Source organism: Anguilla rostrata, chromosome 11 (assembly GCF_018555375.3).
Source record: "Anguilla rostrata isolate EN2019 chromosome 11, ASM1855537v3, whole genome shotgun sequence".
NCBI classification, from domain to species: domain Eukaryota; kingdom Metazoa; phylum Chordata; class Actinopteri; order Anguilliformes; family Anguillidae; genus Anguilla; species Anguilla rostrata.
The window spans coordinates 11,530,087-11,553,817 of record NC_057943.1 but is presented as its reverse complement, the minus strand read 5'-3'; the positions used below and the strand labels follow the sequence as shown (position 1 = coordinate 11,553,817).

Here is a 23,731-nt window from a genome sequence, read left to right as displayed (position 1 = left end):
AAAGCAAAACGCATCGTCCTCCTTTTGATGTCATCGGAATGACTCATTTTTATTTTACTCTAAAAAAGAGGGGTGTATTTACATCATTCAGCACACAGTAATTTATAAAATAAAACCAGAGGTGGAATCCAGTACATCACACTGTCAGAGGTCTTAACAGTACATGGGAAATTAATTATATCTGATTCCTTTACACAAAAGTGTGGAACAACAAGTACCTGTGAATTGGATGCGTCGCCCACACAGCAAGTCCCCAGGACTAACAGGACAGCCCCTTTCCTTTCCCTTTCATTCGGTGGGAGACGCCCGGTCTTGTGCAAAATCAAAATGGAACTTGCTGTACTTGTTTTTCTAAACTTCCGTGAGTTGGTGTTAACCGTGTAAAGGCTTACGTTCAGAAAGCAAGTGGAATGCATTGTCACGTTCTCTTCTGGAGTGGCGTTCCATCCCTTTTCATATAAAGAAAAGTACCACTTTAAATACAGTCAGAATGGAAAAAATAAAGTATAAATACATCTCTGGATATCCATCTATCAATATTTACCCTAAAGTGTACCTCATGCTAATAGTAGCACATGTGAAATGGCCTAGCGGAACTTTCAAATGCAGTATCTAAACATTCGTAGATACCTGGGCCGACCCATTCAACAGCAATAGCTGCTATATAATTAGTCAGAGCAGTTCTGATCAAGTGTAAAAACAACATGACAGGTTTTGTTAATAAATAATACAAAAATGCTTGTTTTTTTTGGCATTCAGAATGAGATTATCACTTCAAATGGTTTAGATGGGAAATGGCTGAAGATGTTACACCCACATCCAGCTCCATCTAAAAAAAAATTTCCCTTTTCAACGACTGTGCAGAGGTTGTGGTTTGTAAGGCTTTTGAAACTAATGGTTATGGTTACCTTCACGATAGTTCAGAAATGAAAAAACCACATTCCTTTATGTTGCATCAAACTTTGCCTGTGACCTTGGTTAAGTTGTAAACTGGTGCAATACTGGATGGGACATTTTCTTTCCACTGCATTAGTTGCACTTTGACCCTTACTTACCAATTGCATGTTTTTGCTGCTTCACACATACTGTATAATACTAATCATTCTAGAGGTAACCATCCCCTCTCAAGGTGGTTAAATCTAGACAAACAAGAACATTAGATGAGTTGCGCACCTGCCAAAGAAAGAAAAGGTAGCATTTCAGGAATTAGATTTCTGTAAAGCTAATCTCCACAAGGATTCCTGGAGGAGCGCTTGTGATGGGGCGGGGGGGGGGGACACAACGTCTGTGAATGACAGGAACACAGCGGGCGGCCTGAACGGGGAATCGTTCAGACTGCGCCTGAGACAAACGCAACAGAAGGCATGTGCAGAAGCGACCGGGCCAATGAGGAAACGGCTATGGGGGGGGAGGGGTCGCTGCGGCTCTGTCCTCCCCAGTCATCAGTTATTCACAGTTTTTTTTTCTTTCTGATGAAACCTCGCATAAGCTAAAACAAATTGAACACATCACAGTAAACTGTAAATGTTACACGGCCGTTCCAAGACAGGAGTGTGGCTGCTGATTAGCTTTCTGAAAGGGGCGGCCATTTCCCTTGAGTGGACCTGCTGTCTCCATTCCAGAACTGTTAGTAAATCTTCCCACAGTAACCAAGCTTCACAGCGGTCTCTTTATTGAGACAGATTAGTGCACACAAACCATTTTTTTCCTTTTAAAAAAAAAAAGAGAAAAAAGTATACGATAAATTAAAGAATAAAGAACATTATAAAACAAGCAAGGAAAAATAAGTGCAAGTTAACCTTAATGGTACACCGCGTCTTTTTCATAGCTTAAAATGTTTTTCTTCTTTTTTCTTTTTTGTTGTTGTTGTATGTTTGCTTGTCAATACACATTTTTAGGCAGATCTCTAGCTAGGATGGATATGTGTCACATGCCTCTGAAGGGGGGGGGGGCGGAGCTGAGATCCAGGCTGCTTCCCTGAGTTTACTCAGTAACTCAACTGCATAACCAGGAAGTCCTCTGCACATGAGAAAGCACACCGGGCTCTGCAGGCTATAATCCACGGAGAATTGAGAGGTCATGAAGTGACACAAACGAGCAACTGGTTGTGCTTGTTCCATAGACTCTGCTGGCGTCTGTAATCTGTGCTATGTAGAGGGGGGCTGCTGAACGTTAGCGAGCCGAGGCTAACTAGCGCACCTCACCCCTGCTGTCTGGCACTCCTGACCCGGAAGGCGATGGGGAGTTACGGAAGTCTGAGGGCTGGAACGCTTTCCCTCGGGGTTCACGGCGAGGGCTTTTGGGTCGCCGCAAACCCCGGGCAAATTTTCGGTGCGAAATTGAACCGGAACAGTTGTGCGTAAATGAACAATTTAAATTTAACAAAAGCCTATTTCCATTTGCATTGCTTTTTAATGAGCAAAAAAAAAATATGTTAAGTTCATCTGTCAGTTGTACAATTAAGCTAATAACTACAATGGGCCAACTTCACTAAAAACATAGCATCCCGTTCAGTTGATACTTGAAAAGTTTAAAATCTGTGTGGTGTAAGGCTAGATGTTGCTGCTGATGGCGTCAGAATTATAAATGGATAAAAATGCTGGCGAGATTTAAACGATGGTTCGGAAACGGTAAAAAGTGATGACCACTACCAGGAACACTGTCAATTCATTTGCATGTGAGGAAGTATATCAACCCTTCACATGCCTGAGGTATAGATAAAATCAATGAAAAAGATTTACAATTGAATCAGTCTGATATGTATGGCTGAAATGCTAAGCAGACTTTTATTTTTTTGATATGGCAGTGAAGTAATTCTGAGGCATGTTGATGTAGTAAAAGGAGCAATTGCTCTTGATATATCTCGGTATAACTATGTAGTCCATCTTGGGGTACAGCTCTCTATCCGAGAGAACATTTTTCGGTTTACGTGAATCCTCGCGTAATGTTTCTTAAGGTGCTTTTGTTAAAATAAGGGAATGGCGTGTTGGTAGGGTGTCTGATGGCTGAGGAACTGAAAGGAAGGATTGTTACAGCACAGGAGAAACGGATCAATGCTTTTTTGTTCTGGCACGACTGGCCTTTTTTGGGTCTCCGAAGCGGGAGGGGGCGCATATTCTGCTACAGGTGGGCCCGGCCTCTGGGTATCAGCTGGAACACAGCCTCTGGAGAGGACGGCAGGCACCGCGCGCCCCGTCCCGTTCCCAAAACCCACCTAGACGACAGCCAGCCGTCCGGTCAGTCAGCTTCGATGTGCGGGTTCACCAAATGTTTTTCCTTCACGTAGCCAAACATTCGCAAAAACACTTAATTTCACTTAAAGCGGAGCCTGGTTAGTTTGTGTATCAGCGGGGGGAGGGGGGGGGGGTGGTGTGTCCAGGGGGGTCTAAGATCCATTTAGCGCGACGGTGTTTTTTCCCATCGCGGTACCGTAGTATGCGGTTAGCCATTCCAATTCAAGTAGCTTTGAGACGAGAAGCCGTTAAGCTGCTGCAGCGGCGAGAGGCTCAGTGCTGGTGGTCGGCTCTCCTGCGCATTCTCCCATGCAGTCTCAAAAAAGGAAAGGAAGCTAGTTATGTTAGCCTACGCGCCAAAGTCCTGCCACCGCGCTACGCCGCCAGCTTTGCACGGGCCCTTCAGCCCTCAGGGGAGCAGCCTCTGACCTCCAATGTGTTTACAGGCAAGTTAGTACGAGAAGGTGTGTGCGTGTATCTGCTGAGTGTGTGTGTCTGTTCATGCTAATGTGTTTTATGTATTTTTGAAGTTGTGTATGTTTATTTGTATCAGTTATGAGTGCTTGTGCAAGCATCTTTGAGTGTGTGTGTGTGTGTGTAAGCGCGCGTATGTGTGTGTGCGCATGGCTGCATTCCAGCTCACTCAGTCAATAGTTTGATTTCATTGGCGAGAAGGGTGTTGATGTTGTAGGCGGGGTCGGGCAGGGCGGGGGGCGGGGCGTCGCGGGACTCGGCCAGCTCCGGGTCGCTCTCGCTGGACGTGGAGCCCACGCTCATGGTGCAGACGGCCTCCGGCAAGGCGCTGGGCGGCGGGCACACCTCGGGCTCGCTGCTGGTCTCGCTGGCGCTGGACACCACCGACAGCAACGACATCTTGCGGGTGAGGCGGCTGGGCAGCAGGGAGAGGGCGTAGTCGGCCACGATGCCCGCCACGTCCATGCCGCACGCCTGGTCGAAGGCGATGAAGCCCACGTTGGCGTTGGCCTCGCACACCACGAACGAGCCGTTGTTGAGCTGCAGCAGGTCGATGCCACACACGTCCATGCCCAGGATGTTGGACACCTGCACTGCCAGCTGCTTGCCCTGTTCACTCAGGGGGCACATCATCCCCACACCACCTGCAGGGGGCACCGTGGAGCACCATCACATACTGCGCTCTTGAACACTGCGCTGTAACACAGGGGACCATCACACACTGTGCTGTAACACAGAGCACCATCACACACTGTGCTGTAATACAGAGCACCATCACACACTGTGCTCTTAAACACTGTGCTGTAGCACAGAGCACCTTCACACTCTGCGCTCTTAAACACTACTGTAGCACAGAGCACCATCACATACTGCACTCTTAAACACTGCGCTGTAACACAGGGGACCATCACACACTGTGCTGTAACACAGAGCACCATCACATACTGTGCTCTTAAACACTGTGCTGTAGCACAGAGCATCTTCACAATCTGCACTCTTAAACACTACTGTAGCACAGAGCACCATCACATACTGCACTCTTAAACACTGCGCTGTAACACAGGGGACCATCACACACTGCGCTGTAACACAGAGCACCATCACACACTGTGCTCTTAAACACTGTGCTGTAGCACAGAGAACCTTCACACACTGCACTCTTAAACACTGTGCTGTAGCACAAAGCACCATCACACACTGTGCTCTTAAACACTGTGCTGTAGCACAGAGCACCTTCACACTCTGCGCTCTTAAACACTACTGTAGCACAGAGCACCATCACATACTGCACTCTTAAACACTGCGCTGTAACACAGGGGACCATCACACACTGTGCTGTAACACAGAGCACCATCACATACTGTGCTCTTAAACACTGTGCTGTAGCACAGAGCACCTTCACAATCTGCGCTCTTAAACACTACTGTAGCACAGAGCACCATCACATACTGCACTCTTAAACACTGCACTGTAACACAGGGGACCATCACACATTGTGCTGTAACACAGAGCACCATCACATACTGCGCTCTTAAACACTGTCCTGTAACACAGCAGCATCACACACTGTGCTGTAACACAGAGACCCATCACACACTGTGCCAAAACTGTCTTAACAGGCCTTCCACTGCGCTCTAAACACTACTGTAGCACAACCCCACACTTGACTCTTAAACACTGGCTGTACACAGGGGACCATCACACACTTGTGCTTAACACTGGACCATCACATACGTCTAAACACGCTGAAGCATCACACTGGCTAAACCTATACACACTGGCCTTAACACTGGCTGTACACAGAGCACATGCAACACTGGTCTTAAACACGGGCTGTAACACAGAGCACCTTCACACACTGCGGTCTTAAACACTGCTGTAACACAGAGCAACATCACACACTGCGCTCTTAAACACTGCTGTAACACAGAGCACCTTCACACACTGCGCTCTTAAACACTGCTGTAACACAGAGCACCCACAACTGGCTCTAACACTGCTGTAACACAGAGCACCTCACATCCAACACTGCTGTAACAGCCTCCCAGCCTCTTAAACACTAAGCTGTACAAAACAGCACGAGAGCACCAACCACTCCACACTACTGCCGCTACCTTTGAACACTGTGCTGTAACACAGAGCACCCTCACACACTGCGCTCTAAAACACTGTGCTGTAATACAGGGCACCATCACACACTGCGCCCTAAAACACTGCGCTGTAACACAGCACCATCACACACTGCGCTCTTACAGACCACCCTAACACAGCGCACCATTACACACTGTGCTCTTATAGACCACACTGTAACACAGAGCACCATCACACACTGCGCTCTAAAACACCACACTGTAACACAGAGCACCATCACACACTGTGCTCTTATAGACCACACTGTAACACGGAGCACCATCACACACTGCGCTCTAAAACACCACACTGTAATACAGAGCACCATCACACACTGTGTTCTTATAGACCACACTGTAACACAGAGCACCATCACACACTGTGCTCTTTTAGACCACACTGTAACACAGAGCACCATCACACACTGCGCTTTTACAGACCACACTGTAACACAGAGCACCATCACACACTGCGCTCTTAAACACTAAGCTGTAACACAGAGCACCATCACGCACTGCGCTCTAAAACACTGTGCTGTAACACAGAGCACCATCACACACTGCGCTCTTATAGACCACACTAACACAGTGCACCATCACACACTGCACTCTTATAGACCACACTGTAACACAGAGCACCATCACACACTGTGCTCTAAAGCACCACACTGTAACACAGAGCACCATCACACACTGCACTCTTATAGACCACACTGTAACACAGAGCACCATCACAAACTGCGCTCTTACAGACCACACTGTAACACAGAGCACCATCACACACTGCGCTCTTATAGACCACACTGTAACACAGAGCACCATCACACACTGCGCTCTTACAGACCACACTGTAACACAGAGCACCATCACACACTGCGCTCTTATAGACCACACTGTAACACAGAGCACCATCACACACTGTGCTCTAAAACACCGCACTGTAACACAGAGCACCATCACACACTGCGCTCTTAAACACTGTGCTGTAACACAGAGGACCATCACACACTGTGCTCTTAAACACTGGGCTGTAACACAGCACTATCGCACGCTGTGCTGTAACACAGTGCACATAACAGATTTCCCTCATTACCATCCCCCCGCCCCGCCCCGCCCCCTCCCCGGGTCACTCACCCAGGGAGCAGTTGCTCTGCATACGGCCGTCGGTGGAGCAGCGCAGCATGGAGCCGATGACGCGCCCCCCCACCAGCACCACCCGCACGTCCCTGCCGTGGGACTCCTTCACGTACTCCTGGAAGAGGTAGGGCGCGTCGTGCCGGATCAGGTGGCTGAGGTCTGCGAGGTGATGCTTGTCCCGGGCCAGGAACACGGCCTTACCTGGGGAGGGAGGGAGGGAGGGAGGGAGAGTGGGAATAACACAGAGACGTAAGGGACGTGTGAGGGACAGACAGACCGTGACAGAGAGAGATAAGCCCTGTGGCTTAGTGGCTGCCGTTCTGCCATGTCTGTTATCTACCCAAGCTCTTCCTCTCATTCTGCTCCATGGCCCGGTTCTGCCCGAGCCGCCTCTCTGAGCAGCTGACAGAAGAGCAGGCCCGTCTGGATGCTGCCCCCTTTAACCCCCGCCCCCCCCCTTTTCTCCGCTGGGCAGCGAAACGCCCGGCAGGGGCGGGGGACGTGCCTTTCACACCGGCCAGAAAAACATTCCAGCGCAGGGGCTTTTAATTACCACGCTCCTGGCGCTTGTGAGCAGGCCCCGCCCCCTCCACAGGTCAGCGCTGGCGGAGCAGAGGGCACGCTGGGCAGCCCGCTGTGAGCCGTGTGAAAGGGCAAAGGCTCATGGGTAATGCGTGCTGTGTAAAACGCACAGGCGGCGGGGGCGCTCGGCACAGAAGCAGGGCCCTATAGACCAGACATCTCCAGCCTGAGTCTGGGTGATGTCATTTGTTGACTATGACTGAGTGTCTGCCAGGAATCCTCAGGTTACCGCAGCACCAGCGCCCCCTAGTTACCCTACAGGCACCTGCAGGTTAGCAGCTGTCAGCGAGGAAAGCAGCCACTGGCTCACAGATGGATCTATGGTCTTAAATACGCCCCTCCCCCACCCTCCCGAGCCCCCCCAGGGATCACAGTGGTATGAAAGTACAACACAACAACTATTTCCAAATGGAAGGGGGGGGGGGGGTCCCAAAATTCTCCAACAAAATAATAAGCAATAATTAAAATAGTAATTAATTAGCAATATTCTCTTTCATTTACAGCTAAATCAAAATGAAAGTGCAAACACTGCTGTAAACATGCGGCAGTGTAGCATACGGTTTAGGGAACTGGGCTTGTATGTTTGATTCCCGGGTGGGACACTGCCGTTGTACTCTTGAGGAAAGTATTTAACCTGAATTGTTCTAGTAACGCTACTCAGCTGCATAAACGGATTATAGGTAAAGTATGTAAGCTAGCTCACTCTGCCACATGCCTTAAGCGTGAATGTAACTACAATCATACAACCACAGCTCAGTATGCACATGCTGCTTTCCCTCAATCCAGCCAGCAGAAGCAGCTGTAGCTCATGGCTGTGTCCTGTCTTACTGCACATTAACGCAACCTTCATTCCAGCTAGCAACTAGCAGGCAAACCTCAGACCACAGCTGGGCTCAAGTTTCCAAATCTGTTTCCCTCTACAGCGATGCGAACAATATGAACCACTCCCACGCTCCAAAATTCAGCTCAAGAGCGGCCAAAAATCCCGTCTGACCGAACAAGAGAGCGCTAGCATGCGCTGTCCCCTCTGAGAACCTTACTGTAGTTCCTCTTTGCAGGAGCAGAGCGTACATCCAAGTGATTCAAATTTACAAGGCAGTTTTACAGACGCGCCGAGCGTTGTGCATCCAGCCAAATGCGAGCTCCCCCATGTTCTTTAGACAGCTGTTCTCTTTTCCAGGGAACATTATAAATAATGATGAGCTCCCATGGGGAAGCACAATAGTGCAGAGAACAGTACTGTCGCCTCACTGTAGGCCACTCTGAGACTCTGAATTGCCTGTATGTATGAAGGCGTCAGTGAATGGTGTGTGGGCCCTATGATGGATTGGCAACCTGTCCAGGGTGTATTCCTCCCTCTCACCCACTGCATACTGGGATAGGATCAACCCCCTCTCCCCCTCACCCTGACAAGAAATACGCGGTTTAAAAATAGATGGATGAGCTCATGTGGCCCCTGTAAAAATATGAAATCAATAACAGGAAGGAAATGCATGTTATTCTGCTCTGTAACGTCAATGCAAGGACCTTATGGAGTTAGTGAGGATGTAAATGGGATGGTTGGGGTCCTCAGGTGTGAGTGGGGATGTGAATGGGTTGGTTGGGGTCCTCAGGAGTGAGTGAGGATGTGAATGAGATGGTTGGGGTCCTCAGGAGTTAGTGAGGATGTGAATGGGATAGTCGGGGTCCTCAGGAGTGAGTGAGGATGTGAATGAGATGGTTGGGGTCCTCAGGAGTTAGTGAGGATGTGAATGGGATAGTCGGGGTCCTCAGGAGTGAGTGAGGATGTGAATGGGATGGTTGGGGTCCTCAGGAGTGAGTGAGGATGTGAATGGGATGGTTGGGGTCCTCAGGAGTGAGTGAGGATGTGAATGGGATGGTTGAGGTCCTCAGGAGTTAGTGAGGATGTGAATGGGATGACTTGGTGTCCTCAGGAGTTAGTGAGGATGTGAATGGGATGGTTGGGGTCCTCAGGAGTGAGTGAGGATGTGAATGAGATGGTTGGGATCCTCAGGAGTGAGTGAGGATGTGAATGGGATGGTTGAGGTCCTCAGGAGTGAGTGAGGATGTGAATGGGATGGTTGGTGTCCTCAGGAGTTAGTGAGGATGTGAATGGGATGGTTGGGGTCCTCAGGAGTTAGTGAGGATGTGAATGGGATGGTTGCGGTCCTCAGGAGTGAGTGAGGTTGTGAATGGGATGGTCTGGTGTCCTCAGGAGTTAGTGAGGTTGTGAATGGGATGGTCTGGTGTCCTCAGGAGTTAGTGAGGATGTGAATGGGATGATCCATGTCCTCAGGAGTGAGTGAGGATGTGAATGGGATGATCCGTGTCCTCAGGAGTGAGTGAGGATGTGAATGGGATGATCCGTGTCCTCAGGAGTTAGTGAGGATGTGAATGGGATGATCCGTGTCCTCAGGAGTTAGTGAGGATGTGAATGGGATGATCCGTGTCCTCAGAAGTTAGTGATGATGTGAATGGGATGACTTAGTGTCCTCAGGAGTTAGTGAGGATGTGAATGGGGTGATCCGTGTCCTCAGGAGGTAGTGAGGATGTGAATGGGATGACTTAGTGTCCTCAGGAGTGAGTGAGGATGTGAATGGGATGACTTAGTATCCTCAGGAGTGAGTGAGGATGTGAATGGGATGACTTAGTGTCCTCAGGAGTTAGTGAGGATGTGAATGGGATGATCCGTGTCCTCAGGAGTGAGTGAGGATGTGAATGGGATGATCCGTGTCCTCAGGAGTTAGTGAGGATGTGAATGGGATGACTTAGTGTCCTCAGGAGTTAGTGAGGATGTGAATGGGATGATCCGTGTCCTCAGGAGTTAGTGAGGATGTGAATGGGATGATCCGTGTCCTCAGGAGTTAGTGAGGATGTGAATGGGATGATCCGTGTCCTCAGGAGTTAGTGAGGATGTGAATGGGATGATCCGTGTCCTCAGGAGTTAGTGAGGATGTGAATGGGATGATCCGTGTCCTCAGAAGTTAGTGAGGATGTGAATGGGATGACTTAGTGTCCTCAGGAGTTAGAGGATGTGATGGGTGATCCGTGTCCTCAGGAGGGAGTGAGATGTGAATGGGTGACTTATGTCCTCAGGTGAGTGAGGATGTGATGGAGCTTAGTATCCTCAGGAGTTAGTGAAGATGTGAATGGGATGACTTGGTGTCCTCAGGAGTTAGTGAGGATGTGAATGGGATGACTTGGTGTCCTCAGGAGTTAGTGAGGATGTGAATGGGATGACTTGGTGTCCTCAGGAGTTAGTGAGGATGTGAATGGGATGCCCTGTTGTGATCAGCAGTTAGTGAGGGTATCTCTGCAGTCTCACTGACCTCTGTGACCACGTGCGTTCTTCACCACTACAGGGTAGCCTAGGGGTTCCGCCTCGTCAATCATCTTGCGGAAGTTCTCATGTCCTCCTGTAAATACAGGCCAAATAAATCCATCATCCACCTGCAGCAGGTAGCTATACACAGACACAAGGTCACACACACACACACACACACACACACACACACAGGACTTTCAGGTTCCCAGGAGTCCCCTTGGTGGATATGTTCAATCAAAAGGAAGGCATAAGTAAAGCATTATAGTTTTTGTGCTAACCAGTGAGCTCTACTGTCCATCGCAGCAGGGATTCATTGTATTTACAGGTGGTTTCCACTGTCAAGGAGTATGTGCATGCGTGCGCACGCGTGTGTGCTTACATACGTATGTGTGTGTGTGTGTGTGTGTTTGTGTGTTTTCAGAGGGGGAGGCAGGTAACTAATGATGCGACTCAGATATACTCAGTGTCCTCAGGCTGCCGCTGGTAACTGGCCCAAACTCACAGCTTGGGTTAAGCAGTGAGATGTGCGCAGACTCTCTGTTTGGCCTCGTTCACCAGGGAGGCGTCCCCATGCGGAAATTTCTGCCGAAAAACTTCTCTGTTTCTGCATCCAAGAAAAAGGGATTGTGCCTTTTCTTTTTTTCCCCCATCTGGTCTGGCTGCATGTGCCCTGTGCAGATGATCTCCTCCTTTCACGCCTCCTCCCAAACGCTGGAGTCTGCAGTGCGATGTCAGGGGGCGGGCTGGGCCGGTCCGGGGCAGGGGCGGGCCCACGTCACAGCCAGCGCGGGGCCGCCGCTGCCGCGTTTTAATGGGAAAAGCAGCAGAGCCCTCGTCCCGCAGGGGGGAGGGGCCGTTACATAAGCAGCGCTGCCTGGCTACAGGCTAGCCTGAGCTCGCTTACGTTTCACAGAGCGTGCAGCGGCTTGCACCGCTGCAAATAACAAAATATTTCAATCACGCTGCAACTTCCCGGGCAGATTAGACAGCCGCAGGGGTTATGCGTGCGAGCGGACCTGCCTTCTTCTGCGCTATAGTTCATCCCAGGTGGATTAGAAGCACAGAAACAGCCCACGTCCTCAGATTAAGACAAAACAGATCGTCATCCGTTGCAGAACGGATGAAATGTTACAGCAGCTGGGTCAGGGGCATGAGGAAATTTTCTGATTGTACAAATCAGCGTGGCAAATGTGAGTGTCAGAGATCTCTGTACAGGTTGTGTGACTTCCTTCAAAATGTGTCATTTTTACCCACACCAGCTGCTCGGGAACATGTGAGTAATGAATTTTCGTCGGTTGTATGCCACGCTATGAGTGTGTGTAGCTTTGTGTATTTTTTTGTTCATGTAGTATGTCGTGTGACAGTCTGTGAAGTATTTGTTTGTGTTGTTGTAGTGATGTGTGTGTATGTATGTGTGTGTGCGTGTGTGTGTATGTATGTGTGTGTGCGTGTGCGCATGTGCGTGTATACGTGTGCCTTATGGGATTTACGGCTCGCTGAGAGTACGTGGCAGTGACGCGGTCCCGCTCCTCTCAGCTCACCGTAGGAGAAGGTGTCGGGGAGGGGAACCCCGTGGCCGGCCAGCTCCTGGAAGGTCCAGAACTTGTTGACGCAGTTGAGGATGGCCTGGGGCCGGTTCACCAGCCGGCAGCCCAGCTTCTCCAGGTGGCGCAGCACGGTGATGTCACTGTCCGACTGCACCCAGGGCGTGGGGACCCTCACCACAGCCACCTGGGGGTAGGAGGTCACCACCTCCTGCTCCACGCGCAGCCCTGCGCATAAACGGGACAGGGCCGCCTATTTACATGTCGTGTGCAAAAAGCCCTGCAGGCACTACTCCCATATCACTGCAATGAAGGTATTTGCATTTCAAATATCTGAAAGGAAGAGGTGGTTAGATGTGTGGGGGGGGGGGGGTGATGGGCGTTCCCTGTGTGCTGCAGTTCAGCTGTGTGTCTGAGAGCCAGACGCAGTGCTTTCAGCGAGCACTGTTCTGCAGCACTCCCAGCTACAGCAGCAGTAAAGGGGGGGGGAGGGCTGGTTTGGGGTCACGGCACGCATTCGTGTCCAAGCTGCAGCAGTCTGGTGCATCTTGGACGCCTTTCTGCCTATTCATTCGCACCCTGCCCACGCACATGCGCACAGCCTGGACGGGCCCACATCCAGCACAGGCACCGGGGAGGAGGGGGGGGACAGAAGAAGGGAGAAAAGAAGGAAGGAAAATTTGAAAGGGAGAGAGTAAGGTAGAGGGAGGCAGGGGAAAAGGAGGGGGGATGGAGAGATGGCAAGAGGAGAGAGGGGAATGGATGGAGAGAGCAGAGGGAGATGAGAGAGGACAGAGAATATACGCTCCCAGCAACAAGCCAAAGAGGTGAGAGAGAGAGAGAGAGAGAGAATTAATGTCATCAAGCAGCAGTCTTGTGACTGCAGATTTTTCCCCATTCGTGTTCATTCTATTTCCAGGCAGTTACGCCATTTTACAAATCTATGATACGACAGAGGCAGTTCTTTACTTGAATTTAGAAAGACTGCCATGCCTGTGTGTGTGCGTGTGTGTGTGTGTGTGTGGGCGTGTGTGTGTGTCTGTGTGTCTATTGTACAGTAAAAGAGGGACACCATTCATCAGGCTGAAACAGAACTGCAGCAGATGAAGTGGAACTGGCTGGGTAGCACAAGTGTGTGTGTGTGTCTGCGTTTGTGCAGCAGATGAAGAGGAGGGACTGGCAATGTGGCACAAGCGTGCGTGTGTGTGTGTGTGTGTCTGTGTGTGTGCAGCAGATGAAGAGGAGGCACTGCCAATGTGGCACAAGCGTGCGTGTGTGTGTGTCTGTGTGTGCGCGTGTATCTGTGTGTGTGTGTGTTGTGTCTGTGTGTGCGCGTGTATCTGTGTGTGTGCAGCAGATGAAGAGGAGACACTGCCAGTGTGGCACAAGCGTGCGTGTGTGTGTGTGTGTCTGTGTGTGCGTGTCTGTGGGTGTGTGTGGCGCGTGTATCTGTGTGTTGCGCAGATGAGAGGAGCCTGCATGTGGCACTAGCGTGCGTGTGTGTGTGTGTGTCTGTGTATCTGTGTGTGTGTGCAGCAGATGAAGAGGAGGCACTGCCAGTGTGGCACTAGCGTGCGTGTGTGTGTGTGTGTCTGTGTATCTGTGTGTGTGTGCAGCAGATGAAGAGGAGGCACTGGCAGTGTGGCACTAGTGTATGTGTGTGTGTCTGTGTGTCTGTGTGTGCACGTGTATCTGTGTGTGTGTGTGTGTGTGCGCGTGTATCTGTGTGTGTGTGCAGCAGATGAAGAGGAGGCACTGGCAGTGTGGCACAAGCGTGTGTGTCTGTGTGTCTGTGTGTCTGTGTGTGCGCGTGTATCTGTGTGTGTGCAGCAGATGAAGAGGAGGCACTGGCAGTGTGGCACTAGCGTATGTGTGTGTCTGTGTGTGTGTCTGTGTGTGTGTGCAGCAGATGAAGAGGAGGCACTGGCAGTGTGGCACTAGCGTATGTGTGTGTGTCTGTGTGTCTGTGTGCGCGCGTGTATCTGTGTGTGTGTGTGCGCGTGTCTGTGTGTGTGTGTGTATCTGTGTGTGTCTGTGTGTGTGTGTGTCTGTGTGTGTGTATCTGTGTGTGTGTGCAGCAGATGAAGAGGAGGCACTGGCAGTGTGGCACTAGCGTATGTGTGTGTGTGTGTCTGTGTGTCTGTGTGTGTGTGCAGCAGATGAAGAGGAGACACTGCCAGTGTGGCACAAGCGTGCGTGTGTGTGCGTGTGTGTGTCTGTGTGTGCGCGTGTATCTGTGTGTGTGTGTGTGTGCGCGTGTATCTGTGTGTGTGTGCAGCAGATGAAGAGGAGGCACTGCCAGTGTGGCACTAGCGTGCGTGTGTGTGTGCTGTATCTGTGTGTGTGTGCAGCAGATGAAGAGGAGGCACGGGCAGTGTGGCACTAGCGTGCAGTGTGTGTGTGTGTGTGTATCTGTGTGTGTGCAGCGATGAAGAGGAGTCCTGGCAGTGTGGCACTAGTGTATGTGTGTGTGTCTGTGTGTCTGTGTGTGCAGTGTATCTGTGTGTGTGTGTGTGTGTGCGGTGTATCTGTGTGTGTGTGCAGCAGATGAAGAGGAGGCACTGGCAGTGTGGCACAAGCTGTGTGTTGTGTCTGTGTCTGTGTGTGCGGTGTATCTGTGTGTGTGCAGCAGATGAAGAGGAGGCACTGGCAGTGTGGCACTAGCGTAGTGTGTGTGTCTGTGTTGTCTGTGTGCGCGCGTGTATCGTGTGGTGTGGTGCGAGTGTCTGTGTGTGTGTTGTGTATCTGTGTGTGTCTGTGTGTGTGTGTATCTGGGTATTTGTGTGTATCTGTGTTTGTGTGCGCAGATGAAGAGGAGCATGCAGTGTGGCTACGTTGTGTGTGTGTTCTGTGTCTGTGTGTGTGTGCAGCAGATGAAGAGGAGGCACTGGCAGTGTGGCACTAGCGTATGTGTGTGTGTGTGTGTGTTGTTGTGTGTGTGTGTGTGTGTGTCTGTGTGTGCGTGTGTCTGTGTGTCTGTGTGTGTGTGTGTGTGTCTGTGTGTCTGTGTGTCTGTGTGTGTGTGCAGCAGATGAAGAGGAGGCACTGGCAGTGTGGCACTAGCGTATGTGTGTGTGTGTGTGTCTGTGTGTGTGTGCAGCAGATGAAGAGGAGGCACTGGCAGTGTGGCACTAGCGTATGTGTGAGCGCACAGCGCAGTCTGCAGAGAACCGGCTGAAGCCTGCTCGGCGACGGTGACAGATGGGCTGATGGGATAGCGCGTCAGCGCCTGTCGGCTCCGGTTTGGAGCAGAGACTGACGCAGCAGATCTGCAGGGCGCTGCGCACCAAGGCCTATAAAGCGATGCAGAGCCCCCGTCAGCAGAAACCCCAGCTGATCTGTGATCGTCTAGTCGGGTCTCCCGGCTGCTGCCAGCCTCGCACGCAAGCCATCTGCAAGATTTACTGGGCTGATGTGCAGACAGCAGGGGAGAGAGAGATCGAGAGAGAGAGAGAAATCAATCCGCCATCTCCCTCCCGCACTTATTGTTCACTGGGGTCTCCCTTTCTGCTGGCTGCATAAAGCCCGAGACCAGCATGACCAGCAGCCACAGTCGCGGAATGAATGTGCACAGTTCCACAGCGGGTTTCTGTATGGGAGACGTTCATTGTGCCTCATCTTTTCAGAGTGGGTGAATCTGAGGATGCATCGCGGCAGAAGGGAGCAGGGGGTGGGGGTGGGGGTGGGGAGGTGGGCGGAGCCTCTTTCACTCTCTGTCTCTCAGGGACAGCTCTGCCTGATACTCCCAAAGCTGTTCTCCTGCTCATCAATTCACTACAGGATCTGCATTCAGGCTCTGTTCCCTCTGCCCAAAATTACACAGGGACTCGCTTATCTCTCAGCCTTGCTAGGAGCCAAACAAAAATAGAAAAGGAGGGAAGAAACAGGTCGGTCATTGTTACAGAAAGCATTTCAAGCCCTTCAGTGCAATGCCTTTGTTTCAAACTTATAAGTACCAGATTACTCCTGCCTAAAACAAATTATTTTGCTTTTCCAAAAGGCCCTCACATCTCACACTTTGGCTGGCACAAAATATTTGCTGCAGCACGATCAATTCAGTATAGAAACGACACAGACAAATCTGCACTCTCCTCTGTTTTTCCCAGGTTTGTCAATTTATAGTTTTTACATCTGAGGTACACATGATGTAATGAAGCCTTTATCTTTGAGTGCACTGTGCTTCTGGAACAGACAAGCACTTTGCAGATATCCAGTGCGTTTGGTTGTCATGGCAATTTGATTCAAAATTCAAAAAGGTGAATGACAGCAGCAGTGCCTCCAGCACCCTCCCCCTGTGAAAGGTCCTTCCTGCTTAGAACCAGGGAGTTAGTCTCACTGAACAGCACAGGCTGTTTCTGAAAACAGATGGGCAGCCCACTCTCACCAGAAGGAGAAATGGTCCAACCGAACGCGCTTGGTTTGGCGATGGCTTTGTTCCCCTTCATTAGTTAAACCACGAGCCAACACCACAAAGGGATGAGAGAGAGGAAAGAATTTCTCCTCTGGGTCATCACCGACTGGTCTGTCTGTCTGAGGAGAGATTCTTACAGACCCTGCAGTCCTGGTGACCTCATCACACAACAGGGTAATGCAGCCATGGCCCGTCTCCACGCAGAGGTGCTTCTCAGGGATGGCTCGGATCGCTGGTGCAGAGGAAATGCGGGGCGAGAGGGAGGTGGGCGACTGCGGATTCATAATTCGGGCATGGCGAGGCGCGGGATGCTATTGCTCTTTATTTTGATCCTTTCTCTGCCTGACAAAGCTGACGGGTTCCATAACTGCTGAGTGGGGAATCCCGTCCAGCCGCAGCATTCCGTGCATTCCCCTGTGATGTCACAATGCCATCAGCGCATGCAGCCATCTGATGCCAGGGTCTGGCTGCGTCCCAGACAGGAAGGCAGCGAGCAAAGGCGCGTGATTGGCCAGGGTAGGGGGTAGGGCTGTCTATGCCGGCCAGGTCACTGACACACTAGACACATAGATAAGACCACAGTTTAACCTAATTCAATAAAGGTTTTAACGCATCAGGTTTGCACTGTTTTTAGGGCACTGTGCACAGATGGGCGTAGGCAGAGAGATGTACGGTGGCCTCATTTGACCATTCCTGTTTTCAGCACTGAACCTTTGATGATTCACCTTTTAGCCCTTGTCATGCTAGGTGTTTCTGAACTGACAACAACAAAGACACTACCGCCTTATTAAAACGATAAACAGCAGACTTTATAGCAGATAATAACGGCTTTGAGCAGAAATCGGGTAGCGTGGGGGGAAAGGACAGCAGTGAGGAGGAGTCCCTGGGCATCGTGCTGTAGCCTCTCGGCTGTTCCGAGTGTCTGTTTAATTGGCAGGTTCGAAACGGGGCTTTAAATGGAAAGCACTGCTCTCCGGTGGTGGTATTCTTGAAGGTTAAACGCAGAGAAGACGGAGAGGGCTTTTCCGTGTCCTGGATGATGTAACATGTGCAGTCCAGAGCCTGCAGCCAGCCCTGAGGGCTGAGCCGTAGGACTGCAGAGCTCCAGATGCGCTGGCTGCTTCACTCAGGGGGAGGAGGAGCAGAGCATGTGACTGTTACTGCGTGTATGCTTGCGTGTGAGTGTGTTCGTGTGAGTGTGTGTGTGAGATTGTGTGTGTGTGTACGTGCGTGTGTGTGTGTATGTGTGAGATTGTGTGAGTATGAGTGTGTGTGTGTGTGTGTGCTTGTGTGTGTGTGAGAGTATGCCCTTCTCTCTGTCCCTGCTGCTGCTGTGCCAGTGTGGAGTCTGCAGCTCGGTCTCTCGCCTGAGGAACAGGGAGCCTGTCAGGTCAGGTCAATGACATCATCCCCAAACTGTCCATCCCAGGGAACATCTGGCTACAGGAGGCGACAGTGTCCCCAGGACCTCAGCCATGGGAGCAGTGGCCCTTTCCAGCAGCCTCTAACTAAGCCCCAGCAGGGTTGACACACCTACAGCTGTCCCGCCCTCAATCTAATTGCCTAATTAAAACAGGCAGGTTCGCTGCCAACGTACAACCCCCCTTCCGCACGTCGCCGCCCACGAGGGGTGAGGAGAGGAATTCCTGATGGTGCAGGACTCGGATGGAAAAAATGAACGGACAGTACCGACTGCATCTGGTTAAGAGGAGAACAATCCGGAAAAGTCCTGTTCTGGCCCTGGGCCAGCTGCTGCAGACTCGGGCCGAGCCGTCCAGAAAAGTGGAGCCACGGCAGAGCTTCCTTTACACGTAATGCATCCCGGCGCTCTCAAACACTGCGAGTCTGTGGGTTTGGACATTGTCCTGGTAACTCAAACTGCCACAAGCGCAGTACTCCCTGAAATCCAGTACAGCGCACACATTTACACCTTTAAAAGGGGAGAAAAATCGCATCGGTGTCACTGACAAAAACATGATACGTACTGTATTCAGGGAGAAAGGCAAGAATGCTGAAAAAGACCCGGTGTTTCCAAGCAAAATAGGCAAGGAGGCATGTGGAAAATGCAAAATGAGATTAATCTCTGCATGCTGCTTGCTTAAAAGCCAAACATGTTCCAGCCAGAAACAGACAGAATGACTAGACTCAGTAGAAAAAAAGCAGTTGCGTTTCAGACAAGCTATGCATTAGGGATCTATTTCCAGAGTGTGTCTGTCACTACATATGCCTGCATGTATCGCACACACATATTCTGGCATTATTCACAAGGAGGAATGTACAGATTCCTTGTGCAAGGATGTCAGATTAAACGCGGCACCGTGGGCTGTGCCCGGTCTGTTCATCCTGATGGTGAGCACGGTGCAGTCGAGGCTGCTGTGTTTCACTGGTGAACACTCCCCGCTTCGCTATGCCCCCTGGCTGATAAATATAGAGAGGGAGCTGGGAGCCGACGTGTCAGATGTGTGAGGCTGAGTCTGGGTACGGGGGCAGCAACGGAACCGCTCCTTTCATGTGCTGTTGTGATCATTAATAATGGGAGGGTGTTAGATTCGTCATCTCGCGGTGGAATGGCAGCATGTGCACCAGCTCTCTCTCCGGCGCGGAGGCACCGGGAGCGCCAGCGAACCCCCGGCCCTCGCGGCGAGCGCGTGCGTGCCACAGGACGCGAAATTCTTTGGGGCCGCCGAAGTTGCACCTTGCTGCCGACCGGCAACTCGCGGATTTGGCATGGGGAACATTCCGGGGTGTTTCCGGCGCGGTCGATGGTTCTGCGGCACGTCGGCTCTCCTCCGCACCCTGGCAGGATGCTGCGACGTCCCCCCTCCCCCCCCTTCGTGCCCCCCACCCCATCTGACAGAAGGCTGACTTAGCACTTAGGGGCGCTAAATCGCCGCAGCACAAAGCTGTCAGGTCACTCTTCAGGATGCAGCACCTACGGCCTGGCACGAGGCTGCAGAGAGCCTGAGAGGGGGTTACAGGTTTCATTCCCAGGTGGGGGACTGCCACTGCACCCCTGCGCAAAGGTTTTGGGTCCGCGTCAGGCCTGAGCCTTCCCCGCCCTCGACCACACACTGCTGGCCTGGCTGCACTGACACATAGGTGCTGCATGTTGTACGTTTACTGTCAGCCACTGAGAACGCCCTGGCTTGTGTAATCCAAAATCCACTGTTGTCAAAATGTCCGCTGGATGCTAATCCCTGAAGTCAAAACTGCGGTTGCACTAGCATGTGGATCCAGGCCAGTGGGGATTAAAGGACAGAGACCTACCCCAGTGGACGGGACACTGAGGTGTACACAGCTGCCTACCTTTCTCAGATCTAGGCCGATATACCACGCTGTGTTGTAGAACAGCCCACCACTGAAACAAACACGACTGCGTACACTGAATGTGCAGGGAATGTCACATCCATGTTAAAACGACATGGTATGGCTTACAGGTGAAGGGAAAGCTGCGAGTCTTTACCATCCTCAGTGAGGTCTTTTCAACTGGGATAGTGACAGCGAGTCTTGGGTCACCAGAGGCAGCACCCTGCCTTACACTACTGTGTAGAGAAGCGCCATTTTGAAAGCTGCTTTCCCCACCCAACCCCCGTCCGAGTCCATGTCAGCTTCTTTTTAAATGAACACTGAGATAAATAAACATGCATCATTCTTTCACAAAAATGGCGCCACAGCAAATTTCCTGCGGCTCAAGACCTGGCCCTAACAGAATTCCATTCTGTGCCCCGCCCCGTCCTGAAACACTGTCACTTCACAAATGTGCAAAGCGCCCTGCCGACAAAACCACATTCTTAAATGAGGGGAAAACACGGCGAGATATTTCCCATGCCAGCGCTAACGAGACACTCCCGCTCCATGTTGTCAGGTTTCCATCACGACCCCTGCAGGGGCGGGGCGAGCCGCCCAGCAGAGCCGCAGAAGCTGGAAACACGCCTTTGCTAGAGTGCGGATCCAGCACAGGTGACGTGCAGGTTCTGGATGAGGCAATGAGGCAGGATATCACAGGAATACAAATGGCATCAAAAAAAGAAAAAAAAACTATGCAGTTACCACGTGACACTTCAATTGCTAAAATGAAGTTTTTAATGAACGTAAATTCTGAAAGATATTTCTAATTCTAAGTGGACCCACACAGCTTTTAGGACTGATATCAGCTACAGTGTGAACAGTGGTACAGTAAACAGCTGTCCAGTATACAGTAATAGCCTTTCTGTTACACCAAAAACAAAAAATAAATACATACAAAAAATGGTTTTGAGGAAAACACGATGAGATATTGAACACCATGAGAACATTTATCACGTTTGTGTCTTAATGTCATAATGAAACAGCTCACATGAGATATGGTTGTATGTCACAAGGTATTTCTTTAGAGCTCGTGTTAGGTGCATTTGACAAAAAACGTATGATCAGAAAGGCTACAGGACTACAGCATTTTTACGTTCGCCTAAAACTGCAGTGAGATTAACGGATATTCGCTTGCGTGCTCCGTCCACAGCATGATGGAATTGAAACTCCATCATGGTTTCAGATGCTAGATGTTGTGTGTGTCTGTGTGTTCCATGTGGACAAGTTCCAAGCTATTGTACATAATATAAAAAGAACATCGTAAGCAGTGGTCAAAACAACGTTGACATCATGGCAACTACCTAAATAATTCGATGTTATAATTTTACGATTTAAATATTTTTTTCGTCCCTCTTATGGTGAGGGCACATCCTCTTGAGGATAACTAAGTACAAATATGAAGCTACTTGTTCATATTTTTCGTTCATTTACATTAAAACTAAGAGTATTGGTCCTGTTGCGTGTTTTTGCTTTGAGGATATATTGAGACCCCTCAACTAAATAAATCTAGTTCCCGCTTTAAGTTTCGCGCTGGGTAGCACGTAACCATCCTGTACACAATCTAGCAGGCGTTCATTCCGTTTCTTCACTACCAGCAGATAAATAGATAGATCTTGTTTCCGATTACATTAAATACTGCATTTGGTAACGTTAACGGTTCGGTAACTAGCCCGCTATTCATCGTTTCATCATTTTGTTAGAGCGAAGGCCAGCGCTTGTGTCGTGGACAGCGGCAGGACAGCAGCAGTGTTATTTCTGCTCCACTGGTCACTGGTGTTCCCATAGTGAGGCTTTAGCAAGCAAGCTAGCGGTGCTCTTTGTAAGCGAACGTTTTGATTTATTAATCGGACAAAACGTAAGCAAGTTCTCTCAGAATCAAAAGTGAAACTAAGCTACGTTACATCTATACTGCCTGCTACATCTCGTTAGCATTAGAATAGGACACAGCGCAAACCAACGACCACGCTATTTTGCTATCCAGCGCTAGGCTATCTAACTCTCTATCTTGAAAACAAAAACAGTGGTCGCCCATTTTGAACTTCTCTTGATTCTCTTGAATGGGGTTACGCGGTCACCGTCACACTAGCTTACTAGCACGCTAGCTAACGTTAGCTAAGTGACAGAAGACACTGAATAGACAGTGCCAGTAAACCCCTCATTATTATTGTAGTGTACACATTTCCTAGCTAACCGTTACGTAGCTACCCTGCGGTAGCCAGCGGTCTGTGACACACACTACCCACTCTAGGCGTAAATACACACAGCTAGGTTATATTTTAGCTCTGTGGTGTTGCGTTACTCACCCAGCTGCCCATCGCTGATGGTAAGCACAATCTGATCCATGAGGAGAGAGCGGAATTCAACATCCTCCTCGGCACATCGCTGTTTTAAAGCCCGGAGAATCTGAACCTGTGGGTACTCCTGGCTGATACGCCGGTCGGTTACAAACCACATCCGGGAGCACATGGTTATTGTATGAAACTTAATTGTACCGACAGAAAATATGACCGAAAATACAGCTGAGAGACTAAGAGAGGTGGCTCAGAGGGAAGGCTGTGAGAGCGCGGGATCCGTGGTCGGGGAACGACGGGAATAACACCGGGACACGCACAACAATGGAGTTGAAATTAACTAGTTAGCTGGCTACCCGACCTGTTTCAAATGCTCCCTCTTGATGTATGCGATCAAGAAAGATCGGTTGTTCACAGATGAAACAGTCGATCCCAGTAGCTTTCCCTAAAATTACGGCCCGTTATTCCCCGTCCATCCGATCCAGGATCCCGCTCAAGTAAAATAAAACTCGTCAATCTGAAACTAGAAGGCAGTCGTGAGAGCCACTGGTTTATAGCTAGCTAGATGGCCAGCTAGCTATTAACAGCTCTCAGCAGGTGCAAATAACTTGCAGCCCTGTTACAGGGCGAACAAAGCTCGTACAATATATTTTAAATCCTGGTTTCGCTAAACGCCGTACCGCCTTCTTGTAAACACTTCAGCCACCTTGGCTGAAAAGCCTAGGAAATCGAGATGACGATGAACGAATTGAAAGCGGCGATTTCGCCTCCCTACGGTTGTCTGGCTTGATTTTACCGGTAGGCAACTATTCTCCTGCTATCCACGGGTGTCGGTGCTGAAAAGATGCACGTTTAACCCTCCGCTATTTCTTCAAGCACGCGCCTCGTTTACAACTCTTACCTCTCCGCGTTCTCGAACAAAGGCAGCCAATGGCAGCTACGGACCTGCTCCCACATCGACCAATCGCAGCGCACCAAAGAAGGTCTGAGGGAGTGTCCGCTGCATCCCCTCGACCAACCGGGATAATGAAGGTGTGGGGGCTCGCGCGGGGCTGCGAGCCAGTGGGGACCATAGACTGTATAAAAATACGCAGGGCACCTGTTAGGACTGCAACCCGCGAGGACGCGCTTGTCGGGGATGCAGTGTCGAAAAGGGGGGTTCGCCACGTGCCCGCGCCTCACCCGAACCGGTTCAGACCGGGCACGGGAGGCTTGGTGAATACCGACGCCTCTGTCTCTATGCTGAAATGACAGAAA

At 50.5% G+C, this 23,731-nt stretch overlaps 1 protein-coding gene across 1 annotated transcript; it reads right to left on the bottom strand.

The window, feature by feature from the left end:
- Nucleotides 1-18: 18 nt before the first annotated feature.
- Nucleotides 19-23,381, bottom strand: rimkla (ribosomal modification protein rimK-like family member A). Its single transcript, XM_064297888.1, has 5 exons — nt 22,487-23,381; nt 12,422-12,652; nt 10,885-10,971; nt 6,971-7,174; nt 19-4,351 (listed from the first exon to the last, which is right to left on the bottom strand). The coding sequence occupies exons 1-5, from the start codon at nt 22,647-22,649 to the stop codon at nt 3,873-3,875; spliced, it is 1,164 nt and encodes a 387-aa protein (XP_064153958.1). The 5' UTR covers nt 22,650-23,381; the 3' UTR covers nt 19-3,872.
- Nucleotides 23,382-23,731: the final 350 nt, after the last annotated feature.